General features: G+C 35.4%; 2 protein-coding genes across 2 annotated transcripts; one reads left to right on the forward strand and one right to left on the reverse strand.

Moving 5' to 3' along the window:
• Positions 1-1,064: 1,064 nt before the first annotated feature.
• On the reverse strand, positions 1,065-2,009 carry LOC103260930 (olfactory receptor 51A4-like). The gene has a single exon (XM_008058578.2). The coding sequence runs from the start codon at positions 2,004-2,006 to the stop codon at positions 1,065-1,067; it is 942 nt and encodes a 313-aa protein (XP_008056769.1). The 5' UTR covers positions 2,007-2,009.
• A 17,564-nt stretch (positions 2,010-19,573) lies between these two features.
• MMP26 (matrix metallopeptidase 26) lies at positions 19,574-23,825 on the forward strand. The gene is given in 7 exon segments (XM_008058580.1): positions 19,574-19,670; positions 21,065-21,081; positions 21,083-21,190; positions 21,192-21,286; positions 22,249-22,397; positions 23,014-23,139; positions 23,629-23,825. Coding segments are annotated over 7 exon segments (789 nt in total).
• Positions 23,826-24,597: the final 772 nt, after the last annotated feature.

Below are 24,597 nucleotides of genomic sequence, written 5' to 3' on the forward strand. Positions count from 1 at the left end.
ACTGTCAGATTTTCCAGAAACTGAGTGAGAACTCAATCTTTTAAAATTGGCACCAAACTACTCACAAAGAATTCACCCTCATGACCCAAACATTTCCCACTAGACTCCATCTCCAACACTGAGGATCAAATCTCGACGTGGGATTTGGAGAAAACAAATATCCAAATAATATCACTGGCCCAACCAGATTCCTGCTGAAGGCAGGCCAGGATGATTAGACATCAACTAGGGAATGGTACAAGATGAGGAACCCAATTTGAATCCAAGGTAATCAGATATGGAGGTTGATGGGTTCTGGTTAAACTGATTTAGCAGGATTCTTGCTGAAACTGGACAAAAGGGAGAAGAACATGAGAGTCCAAAAGTCCTAATTGAGAATAAAGTTCAGAAGTTGAGTAGAGTTTTGTTAAGGGGATAATCATTGTCATTAGGTAGAACTTCTATAGTAGAGACAGGTGGCTGTCTACATGGCATAGCTTAGAATATGACATTTCATTGTTTAGGAAGGAAATATTTAATAAAATGAAACCAGAGAATGAAGGGAATATTTATTTTATTCTTGTAAACTTTTCATGTGTACATATTTGTTTGTTTGATTGGTTTCATTGTAAGAGGGTCGTTGTCAACCTTAATTTCAATTCCTGAAAGCAAGAACATATTTCATACAAGGTAAAACTGTTTACTGAAAAGAAATATTTTAAACAAAGAGATAATTTTTGATCACTTGTGATTATTATCCAGTTGTCATGAAAGTATACAACTATTAATTTTCAAATTTGCACATAAATTATTTCTTTAATCATGATGAAGATGATAAGCATACATTGTGTTTACAGGAAGCTGGTAAAGCAAGCTAAGTGATAGTAGAACTTGGGATTACATTTCGTTTATATCACAATCCAAGTATAAGTGCTAAAACAACAAATGTGCAAGTCTGATCCTTCAATCTTAGTAAATATGTTGAAAGACAATATTGTTACATACTTAATATATAGCACAGTTCCTTATGAATTCATGCTGCTTGATCTTTTGTCACTGGGTTTCCATATGGTTAAGCATCCTCATCATCTTTGCTTCTGGCACAGTTTTCTTAAAACCAGATTTCTTATCTGCTGGCTCTTCACACAGTATACTATGGGGTTCATCAATGGAGGCACCAGCAGAAAAACATCTGCCATGAGGATCTTAATGATTGGGGAAGAGTGTTTGGCAAACCGGTGGATGACTGCTAGACAGATAATGGGCACATAAAAGATGAGTACAGCACAGATGTGAGAAACACATGTATTGAGGACCTTGAGCTTTTCCTTTTGTGATGCTATGCTCAACACTGCTTTCAGTATCAGCATGTAGGACATGACAATAAATGTTAAATCTAGGATGCCTGTAAGAGCCACACATAAGCCATACATAACATTGACCTTGTTGTCAGAGCATGCCAGTTTCATGACATCTTGATGGAGGCAGTAGGAATGGGACAGAAGATTCTTCTTACAGTATCTAAGATGTTTTAGGGTGAAGGGAAAAGGGAGGACCAACAACACATTTTTTAGAGATAAAACAAGCCCAACTTGAATGACTCTGGCACTAGTAAGAATGGAGGTATATCTCAGAGGTTTGCAGATGGCAATAAAGCGGTCAAAGGACATTATGAGAAGTATAGATGACTCCATAGCTGAGAATACATGAATGAAAAACTCTTGGGCAATGCAGGCATCAGGGGAAATTCCTGGAATATTGAACAGGAAAATTTTTAGCATGGTAGGAAGAGAGGAAAGGGATAGTCCCAGGTCAGAGAGAGCCAACATGGAGAGAAAATAGTACATAGGCTCATGCAAAGAAGGCTCTGTTTTTATGAAAAATAAGATGGTGCAATTTCCCAGTATAGCAATGATGTACATGAGACATATGAGGATAGCAATCCAAATGTTGGCAGACTCAATACCTGGAATCCCAACCAAATAGAAAATTGAGATTTTAGTTTCAGAGGTGTTGAGGCTGGACATGCCAGTATGTGAGGTAAAAGATGAGAGACTCAGAAGACGCTTCCTGTAGTGGTGCCAGAAGATTGGCACTAATTGACATCACTCATGTTTCATGAAAGCAAGGGTATAGAAACAATTCTTATATACAAATCTAAATGGAGAAAAATAGAGAAGTAAATGTCAATACCCAACTAAAACAAAAACTGAGAGAAAAAGACATAAATTGATATCAAAAGGACTATTGTTCAACTGAGATAATTATACAGGTACCTATTACCCAATTTGAAAATCTGAGACTTTTGCTTTTTTATGTAAATATGGCGACCTATGTCCTATTAGTAATCTGTTTAAAATTTCAGTTCATAGTTTGAGGTTTTACATTTAGGTCTTTGATCCACTTAGTTGGTTTTTTTGTATGGTGATAGGTAGGGATCTTGTTTTAATCTTTTGCGTGTGGTCAGCTAGTTTTCCCAGCACCGTTTACTGAATAGGTTCTCCTCTCCCCAGTGGTTGGTGGTGGAGGCTTTTTCAGAGATTAAGTTGGTTGAGAAATTGAGGTTTTGCTTCTGGAATCTATCCTGTTTCATTGGTCTATATGCCTGTTCTTGTACCAATATCAGGCTGTTTTGATTATTATAGCTTTATAATCGAATTTAAAGTCTGGGAGTGTGATACCTCCTGCTTTGTTTTTTTCCCCTGAGGATTGTTTGGTGTTATGTTGTCATTTATGTTTCCATATGAATTATTGTATTGTCATTTTCAGGTCTGAGAAGAATGCTGCTGGAAAGTTAATGGGTATTGTGCTAAATCTGTGGATTGCCTTCGGTAGGATGGACATCTTAACAATGTTCATTCTTCCAATCCATGAGTATGGATTATTTTTCCATTTGTTTGTGTCATCTTTGATTTCTTTGAGCAGTGTTTAGGAGTCACCCTTATGAAAATTGGAACTGGCAACCAAACCCTGATCAAAACCCCAAGTGTCCATGCTATAAGAGATAAGTTAGACAAGTGGTACCTCATTAACTGACATGCTTCTGCAAAGTCAAAGAAACCATCAAGAGAGTGGGTATACAGCCCATAGACTGGGAAAAAAGATTTGCCATCTGTATGTCTGACAAAGGCCTAACGTATAGGATCTACAAGGAACTCAACCATGCTGAAAAGAAAAAAAAAACAAAAACCCATTACCAAGTGGGCAAAAGATATGAATAGACACTTCTCAAAAGAAGACATACAAGCAGCTAACAAGATACATGAAAAAATGTTGAGTCTCATTAGTCATCAAGGAAATGCCAATTAAAACTGCACTGAGATACTGCCTAACTCCAGTCAGGATGACTTTCATCAATAACAAAAAACAACAGATGCTGGAGAGATTGCAGCAAAAGGGAACATTTCTACACTGTTGGTGGGAGTGTAAACTAGTACAGTCTTGTGGAAAACAGTGTGGTGATTCCTAAAAGATCTAAAAATCAACCTTCCATATGATCCCACAATTCCCTTACTGGGAATGCCTGGAAGAATTCAAATCACTCTATAAAAAAGATACATGTGCTGCCCATCAAAAAAGGACTGATAAAAAAATATGGTACATATACTGATGGAATATTATGCAGCCATAAAGAACAAAATCATGATCTTACAGCAACCTGGATGAACTTAGAGTCTATAATACTGAGTGATCTTTCACAGAAACAAAGAACTGAGTAACACATGTTCTCACTCATTAGCTGACCTTGAACAAATATCATAATACTAAATGAAAAGGATTGGCAGTAGTGGCAAACTGCTGGAAGTGGGGTGGGGAAGCGGAATTGGCAGTAGTGGGAATCTGACTGGGTAAGGAGGGGACACATCATCAACTAGGTTACCTGCATAATGAACATTTGTATACCTAACCCTGACTTGTACTCCACATATTCAAAATAAAAAAATTAAAAGTTAAAAAAAATAAAATTTCAATTCATTTGCATAACACTTTAATAAAACCTAACACATATTTATACAATGCAACCAATAACTTTATTTTTTTCCTCAGAACTTCTTTTACATCCCTCAAAATATTTTATCTATTTTTCCATAAAATTTTTTGCATATTTTGTAAACTTTAATTTTAGAATACTTATGATATTGTTACTATTATTTATAGAATCATTTACTGTTTAATATTTTTCTTTTTTTCTTAGTGATTACTGGTCACAAGAAGAAATAATATATAATTTTTGTTGTAGAAGCTTATCATTTCATACTACTATTTTGTTTGTGTCCTCCTTTTTTTAATTATAGATTTCCAAGTGTCTGCATTCAACACTGTGTACATCTTTGTAAAGAAATTCTTAACAAAAAATCTTCAAATGATTTCTAGTGCACATCTATTTTTACTAGCATCTGATTTACTAGCATCTGTATCATAGGTATTCCATAGTTCACTAGTGCTCAGGTGGAGATTTTCAATTAATTTTTTTACTAAGAACATTTTATCATTTTCAATCAGAAAAGTCATGCATTTCTTATATTTTGGATATCACTGATCATTATGCCTTTCAACATCATCTATTCAGCAGTCTTTCTAGATAAAAAAATATTGAAACATCTCAATCCAGCTTCCTAGTTAGATTGCTTCACATTTTCAAACTGCATTCATGCATCTTTTAGTACTATTCTTTTATTTACTAATTCTGTCTTTATCATGTCTGTTATCAAATGTTCTAATAATTAAGTTTTATTTCAATTATTATATTTTTCTTTACTAATAAACATTATTTTAAATGACCATGCATTTCAATTTATATCTCCCAATTCCTATATAATCTGTTTTTCATTTATTGTTGCTGCCTTCCTTTAATTTTTGAGAATCTTAAGCATACTTACTTTAAAATTTATTTTAGTTTTATTCACTTTTTCTTTAATCATGAGAGAAGAAATTTCATATCTCAGATATAAAATATTAGACAGTTTCTTAGTACTACCATTTTTATCTTTTAGTTATATGTTCAACCAGTGTTACTATGATCCTGTAAGTCATGACTGAGAATTCTTAAAAACTCAAATTTTCTTTCTTTTTAACTATTTTTTTTTTTGCAATTTTTTCTCCTCTAATCTCAAATTCAAATCACTGCAATTCACCCTCGATTGTTTCTAAGGTGTTCTGCTGCTTCCTGCACTTTTTATAACTTTTGAATGTTTTTCTTGGCTGAACTTCAACTTTAACTTCCTGTACTTATTTTTCTCTGTTCAAACTACTTCCAACTCTGGATCATCTGTAAACATTTTGATGACATTTATAACATTTAAAACATGAGATGTCAAATACAACTAGAAAGAAATTTCTAGGACATTTAGAAAGATATTCCTAAGAAGTTCTGGATTAAAGAAGAAATTATATGTAAAATATAAACAACAACAAGAAAAAAACAAGAAAAATAGGCAAGTGTTTGGATAATGTTACTTAGAGTTTAGATCTTTACACAAATGTGCAGCAAGGCAATGAATGAATTGTTGTTATTGTGATTAATAATACTGTGATCTGTCTGTCTTCACCACTGATTCTTTTGTGTGTAGTGACCCAACTATCAACAGAGGCGATTGTCTGTATTTGTAAGACCTAGTGTGGTCCAGTTCCCATAATTGCTTCTGATAGTAATATGAAAGGAGTGAGATAAGTGTTCAGTGGAACTAAAGATTTATTCCAACAGGGAATGTATAAGAGTTGTTTTTTGCTTTTGAGTCCATTTGATTGAAGGGAGTTATTGAAAGTTCTTTCCTTCAGGATAGAGGCTCAAAGTGTGTTTAATGTTAAAATTGTTGAGGTAAGTGAATTGTTTGAGAAGAATGTGATGGTTTCACTGTTTGGGATCCCTCTTCTGCTTGGGATCCCTCATCTTTCCATTGAATCTACCCAGTCCGGGAGAGTATTGGTATTGTTCTTGACAAATAGTAACTGCTTTAACAGGTCTGGAACTTTAATCTATACTTTTAAGATCTGAGTTTTAAATCCCTCTGCACAAAATCTAATTAATAACTTTTGAACTCATACAAGCTCTCTTAGTTGATTAAAAGTGCTTCTTTACTAAGCTTCCAAAATGTTGTATTAAAATTTTCAACTGGTACATTATTTACTCCCTATCATAAACCTCTACTTTTCCTGTCCTACAAAAACATATATGTTATTTTTTTTCTTTAGAAAATGCTACTCCTTTCCAGGAAAAAAAAAAATACTTTAAGGAATGTCACTATTAGAAAGTCTAAAGGAAAACAGAACACTGCACAGAATTTCTAGTCTTCTTTCCTCAGATCAGAAGGCCCTACTCAACTAAATTGTCTAGCTTGTAAAACTGCAGAAAAAAAAGTGTAAGTAACAGAATTAAATGAAGTTGAGTATTTACGTGGAAAATGTTAAATAAGACATTTATACTTTTTTATATTATAGTAGAGTGATGTTTATGTTGTCAGGATGATGTTATGAAGACTGGTTCAGGTCTTAAGTATATCGTAAGATGAAGTATTAAGCAGTAAAATCATTACAGCTAATAAAGGATAATATACTCATCTTAATGCTCTTGATTGATGAGATCTACAACTGGATCAGGGTTTTCAGGTACTTAGTAAGGTCATACTTACTTGGTCTACATTTTAAGGTTAAAAAATCGATGAACCCAGGATGAAGCTACTCCAATTCCAGCAGTTAGGTACAAGTATTAATCATGAGTGCCTGATTCTAATTCTTATACTCTGATTCCTTTTTAGTAGAACAAAGACTCTGGGGATGACAACTCAGGAAGTTATACCCAGAGAGATTAAAAATCCCACAGGTTCTAAAAATATATCATAACACTACAAGAAAGGGATTGACAATAGTAGGACACTACCCCAGGGGACAGGGAGAGTGGGCATAACATCATCAAGGATACTTCATCTTAAATCAGGTAAAGTGAGGGCCATTTGGAGTCCGATGCATCACTAGTACATAGACCAATTAGTATCTAATCCTGATTTATACCCCACATCTTTAAAATAAAATACATACATACATGTATTTTAAGATTGTAGATCCCCCCAAAACAACAACAAAACAAAACCGACAAACTGCAACTCTCACAGATTTATACAGTTGAGTTCTTAAATGAGAGTAGATTCAAAAATAATTCAGCCAAATTTCTATTGCACATACAAATTAACCATTGAGGTTTAATACCCTGTGAGTTCTCTTTTGCTTTATTTAACAGAGTTAAGTGCTCTTTCACCTACAAGTTCTTCTAGAGAAGCAGTCACATTTATTTTCTGAGGTCATTATGTTTGTGTCACTGTAATTGAGTTTTCAGATTCATTTTTGCTACTTAGAAATTCAATTTTTATTTTTTATCCAATAAAATGAGAGCTATTAGCCATCTTTTAATGTTCAAGAACTTTGAATTTCTTTTAGGCCAGTCTGTGTATACCCTTTGTTCATTCTTAAATTACTTTTATTAGTTTGTGTGAGTGGTTTCTATATTGCATAAATTATCCTTACATTTTGATGTAACCTGTACAAATATTTTCTCTTGTGTTACTCATATTTATCTTGGATAATTCTGTTTTTGCAGGTTGAATTCCCTTTGAATTATGCTTTGAAATGAACATTTGTGTGCAGTTTAATAGGACAGTATTCTCAAGCTAGACAGATTAAACAGTTATAAGGGAAAAAAGGAAAAACTAACGGAGATAGAAGTTGAACTTCATTTAATTGTAACAAAGGCTACATTTAGTCTTGTAGAGACCTCTGGGACTAAAATGACCTCACTTCAAAATTGTCATGAATTATACAATGTCCACTTGTATACTCAATTCTGAATTGTAGCCCACATCTTTAAAATAAAATATATACAAATATATATTTAAAAATTGTCCTGAATTGATGAGAAGGCCTGGCCTTTTAAACCACTTATTGACTGGTCTTTAGATGTAGTCTTCTCATGGGGAGGGAACATGACCTTTAGTGAGGTGGCTCCATTCAGAAGACAAGAATTCTCAAGAAGGACTCAAATGAGTCCTTCTGGAAGAGTGAGTGTTTCAGGGCTGACAACATAAGATCTGGGCAATGCACCACAGCATCAACTACAGTGCAACCATTTCATGCTTAGATACAAATACTTCAGTAGTAAATTCTGGAAGCAACTTCTCCAGAATTCAAATAGGCCTTTATTTTTTCATTGTGACCAGTAAATAATTAGTGAACTGTCCTAAGGTTTTAACTGTTGCATACTAACCCTCCCCTCTACTACCCATTTTAAATTCCTGTTGCCTTAGCTAGCACTTTATCCTTGGCCATCATAAGCCAGTTCTAAAACTATGACTTTTGCATTGTTTATTTGCCGTCAAAACAGGGCAAGAAGTGCCAGATGTGCAAGGATCACCTTGCAGTAAGCATATTTTTATGTGGCTACCTTGAGTATCAGCAATTCTAATCAATTTTGATCCTTAGAGTAAATTAATTCCTTTTTTGTTGGTATTTTAGAATTAAATGGAGGCATCTTAGATGAAAACTTAATAAGATGATGAAAAGGGAGAACCCCTCAAAAACTGGAATTTTTTTTGGAGGATGGGCCTATTGTAGTACAATCTTCCCATGTTAGGTAAGTGTTCTAGAAATTCATCAGCATCAGTGTACCAGCTAGTGTTGTTTTGAGAGGCTGCATTCACCTTCCATTTTTAATTTTTTGGGGGAGATTCTTTCAATGCGTTTGTCCATTCCATGATGGATGAGTTAGGCGTGTACTTGCCCACCACTGCGCTGAGTATTCAGCAGTTTTTTGCAGGGGGAGGGGATCATGCAGTATTCAGCAGTTTTGACCAAACACTGTATGATCCCCATGTCTCACTATCCCTATTCACCCGATCTTGTGCCAAGTGACTTTTTTTGTTTGTTTGTTTCCATGGATTAAAAATAGTCTTCAAAGGGAAACATTTTGCTGCTGTGAAAAAGGTGAAACAAAAACGGCAGAAGCACTAAAACTGTTTTGAGCAGTGGAAAAACGTATATTTCATCAAATGGAGAGTACTTTGAGGATGACTGAAGTTTAAACATGTAAGAATAAATGTGCTTTTAAAAAATAAATAAATGCTGGGTTTTGGGGGGTCTCCCTTCAGATTTCCTTTGTAATAGTTTTACCTGTGGAAACAGGTAGTGCCTAGTATAGTGGGAACAAAAACAGAGATTCCCTGAGTGGGTAGCTGGAAGTGATATTTAGTAATTACAACACTATTTTTACTACAGGATCCATGTTTTTTCTCTCTTGAAGAAAACATAATGAATATTGATTTAGGTTGAAGGCTGTGTCCTGAAGGATATGACCACATTCTCTCAAGTATCACTATTGAGCTGACACTTCAGATTTAACAGGACATTCCTCTTAAATATGCATCTGTGTAATAAATTTATGTGTAGCCATTGAAAGAAAAATAAAATCATAGTGTCAGAACCTCACCTACTAGACTTTCTTTCTTGGATCTTGGGTCCCTTGGTTGGACTTAAGATTATCTGGGATCCTATGCCAGGGATGGGGATGCTTTATGGAAAGATAAATGAACTTGGAGAGAAATAATAGGCAGTTGGAAGCCAGATATGAAAGCTAGAGTCTTAGCTGCAAACAAATAAGCTCTCATCTCTTCCAGTAGAGGGCAGAGAAAGCTAATAACCAATCTCAGATCTGAATTATCAGAGACTGAACTTTAGACACAGCTAAACATCTAGCCAAGTCAGTTTATGCTGAGATTAAAATCTCAACAAAAAATAAATAAATAAAATTTCTCAAAAAGTAATAATATAATAAGGCCCTGGCACGTGGGTAGGGGGCCTGACTTCCTCATGCTTTTCTGAAACTTCTGGTTATGCAGAAGGAGGCTATTCTTCTTTACTAAAAGTAAAAATCTGCTCTCCTTCCTAGTTCTGGAAAATAACACAGAGGTGACAGACCTTCAAGTCAATATGTGTCCCTCTCAGGACTTACTTCCACCTACTTTCCTGCCACAAGGCCTTTAATTAAGGACAATTTGCATTATAACCAGAGGGTGAAGTGTTGGGTCTGATGTGAGAAGAAAGGGACTGCACCCCAGAGGAGCAGCCATAAGAAGTTAGCATCTGCTAGTAAGATGCAAAAAAGTGAGAACATGATACTAAACACCGAGTATACTTAATCCAAGGAATTGGAAAATTAAATTAGATAGAAAATCGTATTTGACTTGTGAGTATTTTCTCAAAATATAGGATTTAATTAATATCCAGTTAAGATCATAGGATGTGGAACAAACATTTTGCTGAAATTTCTTCAGAAGCCTGTAAAAAGTGATGGCCCATACAAAAATAAAAATGGCAAGTGATAGAGGTAGAAATGAAAGGGCTTGGAGAGTGAGCATGCTGGAATGAATAAACTATGTAAAGCCAGAAGATCCTATGTGTCTACGTGCCTTGGGAGCACCCAGGGGACCCAGGATTTCATAAGCTTAAGGAATGTGCTGGTGAGAGAAGTACCAAAATCACTGAGTTCAGTGGTAGCTTTCTTCTGTAAACCAGTGTTGATATTAGAAAAGGTTGATTGTTCCATTTAATCCTCACTGACAGCAAAGGAAAAGACAGGACCTGAAAATGTAGAGAGAAGTAAGTTTCATAAATGCAAAAATAAACGACAAGATTGGAGTAAGGAGTAAGGAGGACTGAGCCACAGAGTTGTGAAAATATTTAACATTTATGACAGTCATTAATATTTTATAACTTCCATAGGGACAGAATAATGGGCAGCTGCCATGATGCTACTCAACTTTCATCCACAAAATAAGCCAAAGATGACTGACCATGAAGCTGAGAGAAGTTGCCCCACTGAAAAGGTATAAGTCTTGGCCCAGTTTACAGAACTGAGTTAGTTTCAGACTGAAAACCAATTGACTGAAGAAATGATCAACACCTGTACGATGGTCACTTGTATACCTAACTCACATCCTTAAAATAAAAAATAAAATAAAATAAAAAAGTTAAAAAAAAAAGAAAGAAGCACGTTACCAGGTAGAAGACACTTTTAACACTGTGGTACTTATACAGTCACAAAGCATTGATTTCCTTGTTCTTCAAAGGGTTTAATGGCCATTTGCTTGAGTAGCTGTACATTCGTGAAAAATGAATGTCCTGACATGTTTAGAACTACTGGATTTAGCATCTGAATTGAGATTGATACTTGGAAGGTATAACTGAGATTGATGTAATTGGTAGAGGCTCAATCCCCACAATATGTCTTTGATTTAATGAGCAAAAGCTTTTACAGTTAAGAAGGCCACGTGAAAGTTTGTGAGACTGGCTCTAGATTCCTGGAGCCAAAAAGTTAATTCTAAAACAAGACCAGAACCCAGGGTCATAATGGGAATTAGTTTCACAGCCCCACCTTATCTCTTTCACCAATATGTGCTCTGTAGACTCCAGTTAGGCCTTGGAGAATGACTAGAGACTATTGTAAACTCAACCAAACAGCAGTTGCAATCACAGGACAGATAAGGTGTCTCATACTAGTTAGTCTTAGGTACATTATATATAGGTTTTGGTTTGTTTAGTACTTATATTCTACCCCAATAGGGGGGAAAAAAAGGATCAGAAACAGCTCATATTTAAATAGAACAGAGAATGACACATTTACAAAATTTGCCCCAGTGTTATGTTAATTTTCACACCCTCTGTCATAATATAACCTTAATGTAGTAAGAGTTAAATAATTTTAAAAGGAAAAGGTGGAAAGCAGGTTTAGACAGAAAGAGAAGCAAAATTGCATTATTGCTCTAATAAAACTTTGGCTAGTTCAGGAAAGAACTCTGGATTGAGTATAGCACATTAGTAGAAACCTGAAATCTGGTCATTTTGCTTGTTTAATGGTAGCTTTTCTTGTCCTGAAGCTCAGGATCAGTTATCCCTGACAATATGATAAGTTCTCTTCTTGCCATTTGGTTTCTGAGTGCAAAGGCACCAGTTTCCAGATGATTATTAAAGTTTTCCTGTGGAAAAAGTGTACCTCTTTGGGGGATCAGTGAGTTTAACACTGTAAGGTCCACAGTTTTGAGGACAGAAAGCACCATATTTCCCAAAACTCTTGCATTCTTTCTTCTGGGGTACCAGTACATGAAGGTATTTGGTTCAATGTATATATTCAATACTTGACAAAATTTCTGCAAGCAAATAACAAAGATTTGGGATGAAAAATGGACAAAAACATACAATACAAAAGATTAAAATAACATTGTAAGGAGATTGCTAAAACAAGATAATGGAAAAGGAAAAGATAACTAATGAAAAACCCAAGAAAATAATTCAAGTTGTGCAAAATAAAATAAATATGTGATAGTTCTGTACTATTTGTATCCCATAGTCATAAATGATGCATCTTATTTGTAGACTTTAAGCTTTTTTTTGGGAGGGGGATTGGAGTCTCACTCCGTCGCCCAGACTGAGTGCAGTGTCAGGTTCATGGCAACCCCAGCGTTGATCTGCTGAGCTCAGGCAATCCTTCTGCCTCAGTCTTCCAAGTATCTGGAACTAGAGATGTGTGCCACCATGCCCACTAACTTTTTGATTTGTTATAGAGATGAGATCTCACCAAGTTGCCCAGGTTGGTCTTGAATGCATGGGCTCAGGCAATTTTCTCACTTCTGCCTTCCAAAGTGCTGGGATTACAGGCTTGAGCCACCAGGTCCAACTGGCTTTAAACTTTTAAAGAAAATGTGTGAGACATTTCTCTATGGTGATATAAAACAATATAAACAATTTAAAGTAAATAGATATCAGATGAAGGAAATGTTTGCAGACATAAATATCCTCACTTACTAAGCGAAGAGTCAAGAAATATTGCTTATATTTGTTTCCATGAGAAATCCAACTATAATTATGCAGTTTAGAACTTTAGCAAGGCCAACAAAGAAACTAAAATAATGATATAAGCATATTAACAAGGATAGGACACAAAATATTTTCAGTTAAGGTGAATTTTTATTTAGTATGAGTTAATAGTGTCTAAAGCAGCAAAATCAAGAAATTGCAGTATAGCATGTTATTTAAATAGTTAGATGTTATTAGTAGAACTGCAGAATAATAAATTTCACACTGAAAGTAGTTTCCTTTAGGGAGTGTACTGAAAATGACAATGGAAACATAGGGGACTTGTTTCTTTTCTCAAACTTTTGTACTACTAGAGATAGGCATTTGAAATTCTTATAAAACATACAGGCGTGTTTGTGTGCATCATGTATCCCTGGATGATAGGGATTCTTATTCTGACAAATTAATCATTGGTCTAATGTCATAGAGTGTACTTACGCAAAGCTAGATGGTACAGCCTACTACACACCTAGGCTGTGTGCTGTAGCCTATGCACACAGCCTGTGTAGTGTGTTACTGTACTAAATACAATAGGTAACTGTAACTCAGTGGCAAGTATATGTGTATCTAAACATGGAAAACATACAGTAAAAATGTGGCAAATAACATAAAAAATAGTACACCTGTATAGAACACTTACCATGAATGGAGTTTGCTAGACTGGAATTTGTTGTGGGTGAGTCAATGAGTGAGTAGTAAGTGGATATGAAGACATAGAACAATACTGTAATTACTAGTCTCTATAAACACTGTATACTTAGGCTACACAGCACTTACTTAAAAACGTCTTTCTTCAAAAATAAATTAGCCATAACATACTGCTACTACTTCATACATTTTTAAACATTTTTACTCTTTTGTAATAGCATTTATCTTGAAACACAAGCACATTGCACAACTGTACAAAAATATAATCTTATTCTATAAGCTTTCTATTTTTTATTTTTTACTTTTTAAACTTTTTTGTTAAAATCTGAGACACAAACACACATATTAGCCTAGGTCTTCAGAGGATCAAGGTCATCAATATTATTCATTGTCTTCTGCTTTCATATCTTGTCCCACTCTCAGGTCTTCGGGGCCAATATCATGCATGGAGCTGTGATTTCTTCTGGAGTATCCCCTGAAGTACCTTTCTGAGGTTGTTTTAAGGTAAATTTTATATATCTATACATATGTGTGTGTGTATATTTATAGCTTTATAACTATGCATAAACTTCATATGTATATACGGAGTATACTCCAAAATAATGATAAAAATTCAGTGTAGCAAATTACATAAATCAGTAACATAATTGTTTATTACCAGGTGTTATGTATTGTACCTACTTGTGTGTGCTGCACTTTATATGAATGGTAGCGCAGTAGGTTTGTTCACATCAGCATCACCACAAATATGTGAGTAATGCATTGGGCTATGACTTTAAGATAGCTACAGTGTCACTAAATGACAGGAATTTTTCTGCTTCATTATAATTTTATGGGACCACTGTGGTTTGTATGCTCTGTTGTTAACCAAAATATTGTCATATGGTGTATGACTGTGTATGTGTATGTTTGTCTGTATAAAACTTAAAAATCAAAGGCTCTGGCAGTTCTAAACTATTTAACTTTATTAGTTATTTAACTCTCTGAGTCTTAGTTTTCTATTTGTAAAATGAGGGTTGTTCATATAATTAAATGAGCTAATTCATACAAATAACACCAATCAGTAAAAGTTGATTTCTCTTATTATTATAATTACTATTTGATAACTATTATTCTTAGTTGAATAAGCACTAATAGAAACACTTATTTATAACATGAAAATAATATAAAATATTTACATGACTTCTAAAGTGCCACAAGATTTTGTTTTAACTTCTCTCTCCATTCTTACCTCTGTGCTATACTCCAACCAAGATAATGACTTAAGGATCCATAACTTTTCTCCTGAGTTCTTACAACACCGTTTAAAGCTGTAAGGTCCAGGTTACTTCATTTCCTCTACTTAACTACTCAGGCCAACTCATGCAGTTTAAGACCTCATTCGAATAAGTCATTATTTTAACTTGTATATATGTTTATTACATGGCATATCACTGTCTCACAATTGTATGTTTAATTCACAAATTATTCTATGAGAAGGCAAAGTAATTTAAGGCAGGCTCTGTGCTCAATAATCTTTGTTACGGCATTCTCTAGATAGAAAAAATAAATTATGGGTGCAAAATAGTTTCAGAAGAGAAAATACACATCCCCCGTGATGATAATTAAATGTCAATGTGATTCTGTACTGCACGGAGATATTGATAACTTCCTAGGCCCTGCCAAGTCCCATTGTTTCTGTCTTTCATTACTCCCTATTTGCATTTTTTCTTTCAATCTAAGCCCAAAGTTGGGTATTGTGGAAGCATTTGTTCTACATCATGATGAATTAGATGTTAAATCTTTCCCAGAAGAGTTGTCAATGTCACAAAATAGACATAAATTTTCCAGTTCTGGAAAATGTCCTCAAACTCCCTCACCCACCTCTCTAACTGAGTCACAGAAAAGGTGGCCATGCATTCTGAGGGTTTCAAAATTGTTTTCTATCCTGCCACCATGATGTTTTACCCAGAAGAAGATGGGAAACAATTCAGACTCTGATAGGAAAGGTCTTACAAGCCAGATTTTTATGCCCCAAAAGATTAAATTTCCTGGGCATAAATGAGGAGGTCATGACAGTATAGGTAGAGATGGGAGGAGAGGTGGAATCCTGTTTCTCATAGTTCTGACTTTTAAAACAAAATATAAACTTAGCATTCATTCTTAAAACCTTCTGGTCAAATGCATAACTCCTCCATTCCCAGCATTCTCAGTACCCTCTATCTCATAACTACTCAAAATGTATGATTTTTGGACCAGCAGTGTTGGCATCACCTAGGAACTGGTTAGAAATTCAGAATATTAGGCCTACCCAAGACCTGTTGAATCAGAATCTGTATGTTTATTGATATTCCAAGGTGATTTATATGCCTATTATATACTGAGAAACATTGCCACACTTTGAACACACACTTTCTCTTATCTGAAGCTGAATCGTTAATAAGTCACTCATTAGCTTTCTTAGTTAAGCTGGATCTCAGCACTCACTTATCTGAGCATGGGGTCAGGCTTACAGGTGGCTGACAAAAGCAGCATCAGAAGGGAGTGTGGCACCGTGGGAGTGGCAATCCAGTCCAGTGATCAGCAGTTCTGCCTTAAGAGTAGCACTCTTTGTTCATGACTTCTATATATCACTCTGAGCACAGTGCCCATCCAAATGACTGTCATATAATGTCAACACTTAATCTTAACTACAGAATGAATTAAAAAAAAAACTTACTTCACAAGTGGTTGTGTTGATGAAAGATAGTGCACGCTTGACACAGTATATGTTCTTAATAAGTTATTATAACAATCACTTTCCCTGTGTCAAGCGATCTGAATTGTGTGCTTACGTTTACACTAGCAATATAAATAACTCATAAGCAACTTACTTCCGATCTCAGTAGCTATGAGATTATTTTACTGAACACTTTCATTTAACTAATGATTAATCAGTTTCTTTTAGGTTCCAAAGGCTATGCTACATATATTAATGCAAATTGAAGAAATTCTTGCAATATGAGTCTACAGTATAGTGTGTGGGCCTGTAAACATAGGAGGGGTTTCCTTCTTGCAATTTATTTCTTAATTGATAGATAAAACTGCATATATTTATTGTGTACAAAAGGATATATTAACTTTTCAGAAGGATTTTAATTATTAGCAACTTTGCACCAGAATTTGTTTTTCTTTTTTAAAACATTTTTTTTAGTTGATGAGGTGTGCCCCCTCCCTCTCCTGGCAATTTTCCACTACTGTCAATCCTACATCTACCTCTTCCCCAGGCAGCTTCCCACTACTGCCAATCCCTTTCTTATAGTAATATGATAATTGTTCAAGATCCGCTTATGAGTAAGAACATGTGGTACTGAGTTCTGTGTTTCTGTGATAGATCATTCAGCATTATAGACTCTAAGTCCATCCAAGTTGCTGAAAAGTTGCAACGGAATTTCAAAATCAAATCAGAGTAATTGAAGAACTATCCTCTACAACAGCTGTCCCCAACCTTTTTGGCATCAGGGATCAGTTTTGTGGAAGACAATTTTCTACAGATAGAGTGGCAGTGGGGTGGGGGTGATATCAGGCATTAGATTCTCATAAACCTAGATCCCTCACACGCACTGAGCTCTGCTTGCGCACTGCTCCGCCTCCAGCTGAGTGCTCAGTTCCTAGTAGACTGTCAACCGGTCGTGTCCCCAGCTCGGGCATTGAGGATCCCTGCTCTACAGGGCTCTTTGATTATCTCCCGCCAAGGCAATAGGAAGATGTCTTACCTAATTTTTTAACCATCGTGGAGAAGTCTATCTTAAATGGAGGAATCTGAGCTCCAAGTGGCCTTTTCTCTAAAAGCAAAAGATTAATGTGAGCAGTAGGGATGGCATAAAGAGAAAAACTTGGGAGGAAAAGATGCAGAAGTACTTAAAGGATTGCTAGTATTGAGTTTAGATAGTGAGATGTTCAGAGCTCCAGAAAAGATGTGAGAGATTCAGAAAGAAGTTGTTTTTTTTTCTTCCTCTTCTTTTAATACTGCTATGGGTTTTGAATAACTTTGAGTAACTTTTCACATTGTTTCTTTTATTATAATTCCACTAAGTTTAGGTTTTTAATTTCTTGGAAGATCTCCATCATTAATATCATCAACACGACTTTGAAATTTCTGTAGATGAATAAAGTTAAGAATCATGCCTCATTTAAAAATTTGAATTCCAAGTTAACCAGATATAGGTGCAACTATTAGTATTTTGCCATCTTCATGGAAAGATTTGTACATTTCTTAAGCCTTGGTTTATCAATCTTTGAAATGAGAGCTTAATAAAGCCTCTTTCACTGTGAGAATTATGCGAAGAAACTCGTATTTTACAGTTGGCAGAAGCTGTTAGGAATTAACTCTTTAGTTCATGCTTGTGTAACCATAAACATCTCTTTTTCCATACGCAATTTTAAACCTACCTGGCCTTTTTCGAATTTAATTTTTTCCCAAGTTTATCACAAATACTTTCAATCTTATTAAATCTTCTGGTTGATGTTCTGTTATTTACATGTATCTTTAGCATATAACTTTCTTCTTTTAGAAACTAGTTCATAGCACTCACATTATAATAACTTCAATAACATATAATTTATATGCTCAGTTGACCACATATATTACCTTTTATAGTCCTATATTCCTCATGATAAAATAGTTGTAGTTTTGGGGACCTAATGGATCTATATTTTTGTTTTATTTGTTCATTTAAATTTTACTTATTTTTGTAGATGTATAAAAGTAAAATGCACAGAACTTAGGTATACAGTTTATTGAGATTTGAAAAGTGAATATATTTGTATAACCCAGACTTCAGTCAAAAAAAATAGATGATGTAGTCTCCTGAGAAATTTCCATTGTGTTCCATTATCAACAGTCCCCTCCACAACAGGCAACCACTATTCTGATTGTTTTTCATAATTTGTTAATTTCATTTATCTGTTCTTGAGCTTCATATAAATGTAATCATGTAGTTGTACTACTGTTTGATGGCTCATATGTTTAATTCAGCATATTGTATTTGATGCTGTCTGTTTCATTGCATGTGTCAGTAATTTGTTCCCTGGTACTTCTGAATATTATCTATCTATCTGTTGACCTATCTGTACATATATATCATGATGTTAACCCCAATTGATGGAATATTTGGACATTGGATTTGAAGCTAACTTTCTGTAGTTATTATCTGTGTGAATCTGGTATGCTCCTTTTCCTCCTTGAACCTCATTTTTTTAACCAATAAAATTATTATATTGTATTTTAATCTTTACCAAAGGCATAAAATAAGAAGCATTTTATAATAATCCTTCAATAAGTGTGTGTGTGTGTGTGTGTGTGTGTGTGTGTGTGTGTGTTTTCAAATTCTTCCATGACCTTCCATTTTCATATATAACACTGGGTGTTTAGTTTTTGTTTTCAGTACAAGCCCATGGCCAGAGCTCTGGCTTCTATCTCCCCTTGCCAAGAAGATAAAGTTGACTGCGTGTCTCAACTTATCAATGCTTTATTTTCTCCAAAATACAGCTGTTAACTAACTTTTTCTGTGTATGCCTAGATCTCTATATGGGTCTTGGAGATTTTTTATCCTCTGCTTTGGATCTTCGTTATAGTAGACACTATTTCCTTCCTCAGTTTTATTCTATCTTTTCTCTTTAGCTTCTGGAGAAAGATTGTATTTTTTTCTGACTAGTAAAGGACTTGTTCTATAGATAAAGCTGTAATGAATTGTTCATATGCCTTCTGTTTCTTTTTTTCTCCATTTTAATATAATGATTAACCTATATCCTAAGACTTACCTGCATTTTCTTAACCAAACCTAGGACCTGAGATCCTGAGGACCATCAGGTGTAAAATAAGCATAAAATAAATCCCATGGCTGCTGTCACCATCCTGGTGGGCTGGTCACTCTGCCTTCACCAGATATTGGCAACAATGATACTCACTGATTCAAAGAAAGGGCAAACTAGTAGCATGAATCACTGAATGTTGCTGGCACAGCTATAAAGCTCTGGCAATCTGGGTTAGGTACATGAATTCAGGCAGTAAGACAAATGAGCATTTGCCATAATGCCTGTCATCTTAAGAGTTGCTGTCTTCCTGCCCTGGTGTCTGGGCTTTCCACTGCCTCCTGCCAAAGACCTTGAAGGATGGGACTTTGTTAAGGTAGGTGTCCTAATAAGGACCAATTATTACATTATTACTTTCATGGACTCTTGGACTCTTTTCTCGTGTGTGTGTGTGCGTGTGTGCGTGTGTGTGTGTGTGTGTGTGTGTGTGTGTGTTACTGCATGGTGTAAAGATAAATATATACTTAGTATTACATATTAAAATACTTTCTTTAATCTACGTGCTATTTTTTTTCTGATTTTAAAAGAAATCAAGAATTTTTTATGGCCTCTAAAAGTATTTTGGATCCTAGGCACTGTGCCTTCTGTTCCTAATAAATAATTCTGCCTCATTGCCCATCTCCCACAATCTTAGTCTTCTATATGGTATACTATGGACACTCCAGTGTATGGATCTCTGTGTCTGTTTAGGTGGTAAGTGATCAAAGAAAGTAATTCAAGTAGACTAAGTAATTCAAGTATGGCTTTCCTATTGACTGAGACATTTCCCAATCTATCTACCCAACACTTTCAATTCCCTAGGAAACTATTGATTTACTCCAGACCTTTTAAGCATCCAAAATTCCTAAAAAAATATAGTATAACTAGCTTCAGTCATGTACTTTGTAATTGTTCAGGAACCTAGTCAAATTTCCTGCTAACATTTAGCCCAGAAAAATACAATAAGTCACTTGCTTCTGAGCACCCAGTTTGGCTGATAATAAAACAAAGATATAAAAGTGCAGTCTTGTACAATATGCAAAAGCCAATCAATGGGCTTACATAAACACTGTTAAATAGACTAAGTTGTATTAGACATATGCATTGCCCTTAAAATATAGCTGAGGTTTAAGTACAGATAGAGATAGAGATGGAGATAGGGAAAGCCAGATTATAATAAAAGGTGCTATTTTTTTTTCAGAAGTTGAGATTTGGTACATTCGATGGCAAAAGTAAAAGAAAAAGGAAATCAATCAGTGAACACAAGGAATAGGTAAAGAGTGTAAAAAAATGGAGTCTTTAAAAGTATTATCATGGAATGGAATGTGTAAATGCAAATAGACTAAGTAATGTAGAACCAGCCAAATTCTATGTCCTTGAGTTGCTGATTTTGTCCTGACTGAGAAAATCTCAATCAGTCAGAAAGACCTGAGGCCCAGCTATTCTGGGCAATTTCCAGGTAATACATTCGTGTCCTTTATACTTGGGCTTCTCTATCCTATTATTCAAGTTACTTTTATTCTGTAACATATGCTAAAAATCATCTCGCTGTGACATGAAGACTCAGGGATGGTTGCCATCATTTTGACTGAGAATAGTAGATTCAAGAAGACCAGATAGACTAAGCACCATCCTTCTGAGGTTCTCAAATATAACTGTGTCCTGGATAACTGATACCATAAACCTGTACTATTGACGCTAAGTTCACATTCTTCTCGTTCTCTTACTCAAAATTATTTCCATGGATTTATTTCTGTCCAAGAAGGAGTTGGCACTTCTTACCCTGGAGACACAGACACAGTTCCTGCAGCAATTCCATCCAAATGCGACAGACTTATTAGCTCCTCAGATGACTGCTGTTGCTGCGCCAGCCACACTGTGGGGGGCCTGATGGGGCAAACTCCTCCAACTCCTCAAGAAAGTCTAAATGGAATAAGCACATGCTGACTTACAGGTACTTGTTATTAAGGCTTGGGAAATGTGTGGGGTGATGACCTCAAAGAACTTTTGACAAGGCCTCTCCTGGAGGCATCTCTACTGCCTTCTGCTTTATGTGGCAGTCTGTCTAAAGCCCAAAACCTCCCACAGGGAGGGCAATTCTACCCAATCTCTCCTTCTAGTTTCCTCTAAACATCTCTTTAGAAAGTGGAGCTTGACCACCAGCCTTCAGCCATGAACCCACTAACCTTCCCAGGAAGGTTAGTGGGTTCATGAAAGGTTAGTGAGTTCATGGTTCATTTTATATATATATGTGTGTGTGTGTGTGTGTGTGTGTGTGTGTGTGTGTGTGTGCGCACGCACAGGTATGTGGGTGTTTGTAAGATACAATTTTTGAAAATTTACTTCCTGCCTAGTTTACTCTACTGAGTATTCTAAATGTATTGATACATCTAAAACAGTGGGAACACATGGGCATAAGAACAGGAACAGAACCCAGGCACTACTGGGGGTTAAGGGATGCAAAACCACTCATTGGGTGCCATGCCCACTACAGGCGTGGGGGGAGGGCTCCTCAGAAGCCCAAACCTTACCTTTATGCCATATACTCACATGTAACCATCGTTCTACAATCTTAAAAAATAAAGCAACAGAATACTAAGCTATGTAAAATGCTATATATGTCAATTAGTTCACATGTATTTATTTATTTTCTCCCAACCACCATGTGGGGTTGTGGTTATCAGCGCTTAGTTTATCTAAGAATAATGTGGAGTGTTTGTTAAAAATTTTAGAAATCTATATTTGTATGTTTTTTTTTGAATTTCTGATTGAACTAGTCTGTAATTAACTCAATTTTATAAATAAACAAAATGAGGAAACATTAAGTGATTCACTCCAAAGCAAAGTTATTCATGTTGAAAGCTGGGATAATTCCAATACCTCTGGATTATTTCAATTGGATATTTCTTCTTTCAGGATCATCAACTATCCACGTGACATGAAGCCATCCACAGTGAAACGCATTATACTTAAAGTGGTTTCCATTTGGAGCAATGTGACCCTCTTGATCTTTCAGCAAGTACAGAGTGAAAATGCAGATATCAAGATATCTTTCTGGAAGGGAGGTAAGGACTTGACATGAAAGAAAGGATATAATGCCCTGTGTAAAGGAGAAAGATATCTTTAAACAAAAATTCAACCCAATTAGTCTAACATCTGAGAAAAAAATCAGACATATCCTGATGAAAAGTAATGTCTATAACACAGGAAGACATTTTAGAACAGTGAAGCAGTACGTAGAGAGGGTGTTCACTGTGGTGTGAACATGGTGGGAGGATTGTACATTTTCTTTCCGAAAAAAGTGTTTTGTAGGTCCCAAGCCTGTTAAAATGCCATTCAAAGTTGATTCAAAGTACTCATAAAAACTTGCAGTGTAACTTTTTCTTTCTCTATTTGAGGAAAGAAAACTATTTTGAGTCTAACCTCTAATCTTTACTCAGTATCTGCCATCTGTCCCTCTCTCCTTTCACTCCCAATGACAGAAAATAGTAAGATTTTTTTGTCCAATCCAATTTTCTTGCATAGATAATATCTTGGCTCTCTCACAACCCAATGGTGGTTGCACCATTGCGCAGTGTTCTGTCATTGCACAGTGTTCTGTCATTAAAACTTACTTAAGACCATTCTCACCCTTGTTACTCCCTCCACCTCCACTGTGATCATGGCTTTTGTCAGCCACAGCACATGGTGATGACTGGCCCTTTGATGGACCAGGTGGTGTCTTAGGCCATGCTTTTTTGCCAAATTCTGGAAAATCAGGAGTTGTTCATTTTGACAAGTGCGAACATTGGTCAGTTTCAAACACAGGTAAAGGTTTTGCCTTGTGGAAGTGTTAGACTCTCTGGGAACCTGGGGTTTAGTATTGTCTCAAGATGAGCCTAGGATACAATAAAGTGAGTAGAAGAAAGTGTCCAGGGTGTGATGGGAAGATCTGGCTGAGGAATTGGGTTTTCTGTATGATTTGGGGGTAGGGGGAGATGGGGAGGTTGGATAATTTCGGAACACATTCCTATAATAAACATGTTGTCCTATTGTGATTTTCTCCTTGTTTCTTTGCTTCCATTTATTTGTCCCTCAATTATCTCCATATGTCTTCTTCACTTCCAGTTTATCTGTTGAAATATCTTGCCATTCTCTTTTCACTTAGCTCTTTCCCTCCTTGCCTACTTTTTCCTTGCCTTCTAACATTTTTATTTATTTCTTTTCTGTTCTCTCCTTTTTTTCTTATTTGTTTTTTTGCATTTGCTGATTTACTTATACATAGTTAATTTTATTCTTTTGTCTATACTCTTTCAGGATTTAATCTGTTCCTGGTTGCAATTCATGAATTAGGTCATTCTTTGGGACTGCAGCACTCAAAGAACAGGAGGTCCATCATGTACTCTGCTTATCGGTATCGCAACCCTAGAACCTTCCGCCTCAGTGTGGATGATATCAAAAAAATCCAGCAACAGTACAGTCAGTGTCTCCTAGAGGAAAAGAAGGGGATCTAGGTAGGAAATTCCACCTAAAATTTACTGTTTTCTTTTGTCCACATAAGGAAAAAAATCTTCATCTATAATGTCCTAATGCTGTCACAGAGGAGTCATTCAACCTGTCCTTTCAGTGGCTTTACTGAAGAATCAAAGAATTCAAAGTACTAAACCATCCTTGGGGACCACTAGAACTAGGACCAGAAGAATGGAACCTAGGGTAACTGAATCAATACTCAACACTTCTGGATCTCAATAAAGATTGTTTTTAAGAGTAATGCCTTGTTCTTACAATTTAATATGTCTCAGCATTTGGTATGTTCAACCACAGTGATCTAGACAAGAGAAAAGAGTATAGTGGATAATTCTAACAGAGATGGCCATTGACTTAAGGGTCAGCATCAAGATAAAAGAGTAAAATTAGGAATAGGACTTTGTCTGTTGTTACATGGATAGAGTCTTAAGAAATGTTATCTTATAGGTTGCATTTAAGATGTCAGCTGTAGAGATCAATTGTTGTATTTGGTAGCTTATCTACTTACTAACTATGAGACTTTTTTTTATTCATATGCTGCTTTATAAGAATACAAGCAAGATGAAAAATGTTCAAGATCAAAAAACACTGAGCACTTTGATTCTTTCTTATCCTCATATCTATTGAGCATGGTCTCATATTTAATAAACATTTATAAATATTTTAATAATTTTAATATGATTTATTGTATTTTTTCCTGTTTTAAATTATTTCAGTTGAACAGCTACAATATTTGAAAAGATACAACAAAGATAAAAA

Source organism: Carlito syrichta, unplaced genomic scaffold (genome assembly GCF_000164805.1).
Source record: "Carlito syrichta isolate Samal-C Ts95f unplaced genomic scaffold, Tarsius_syrichta-2.0.1 Scaffold303433, whole genome shotgun sequence".
In the NCBI taxonomy this organism is placed as follows: domain Eukaryota; kingdom Metazoa; phylum Chordata; class Mammalia; order Primates; family Tarsiidae; genus Carlito; species Carlito syrichta.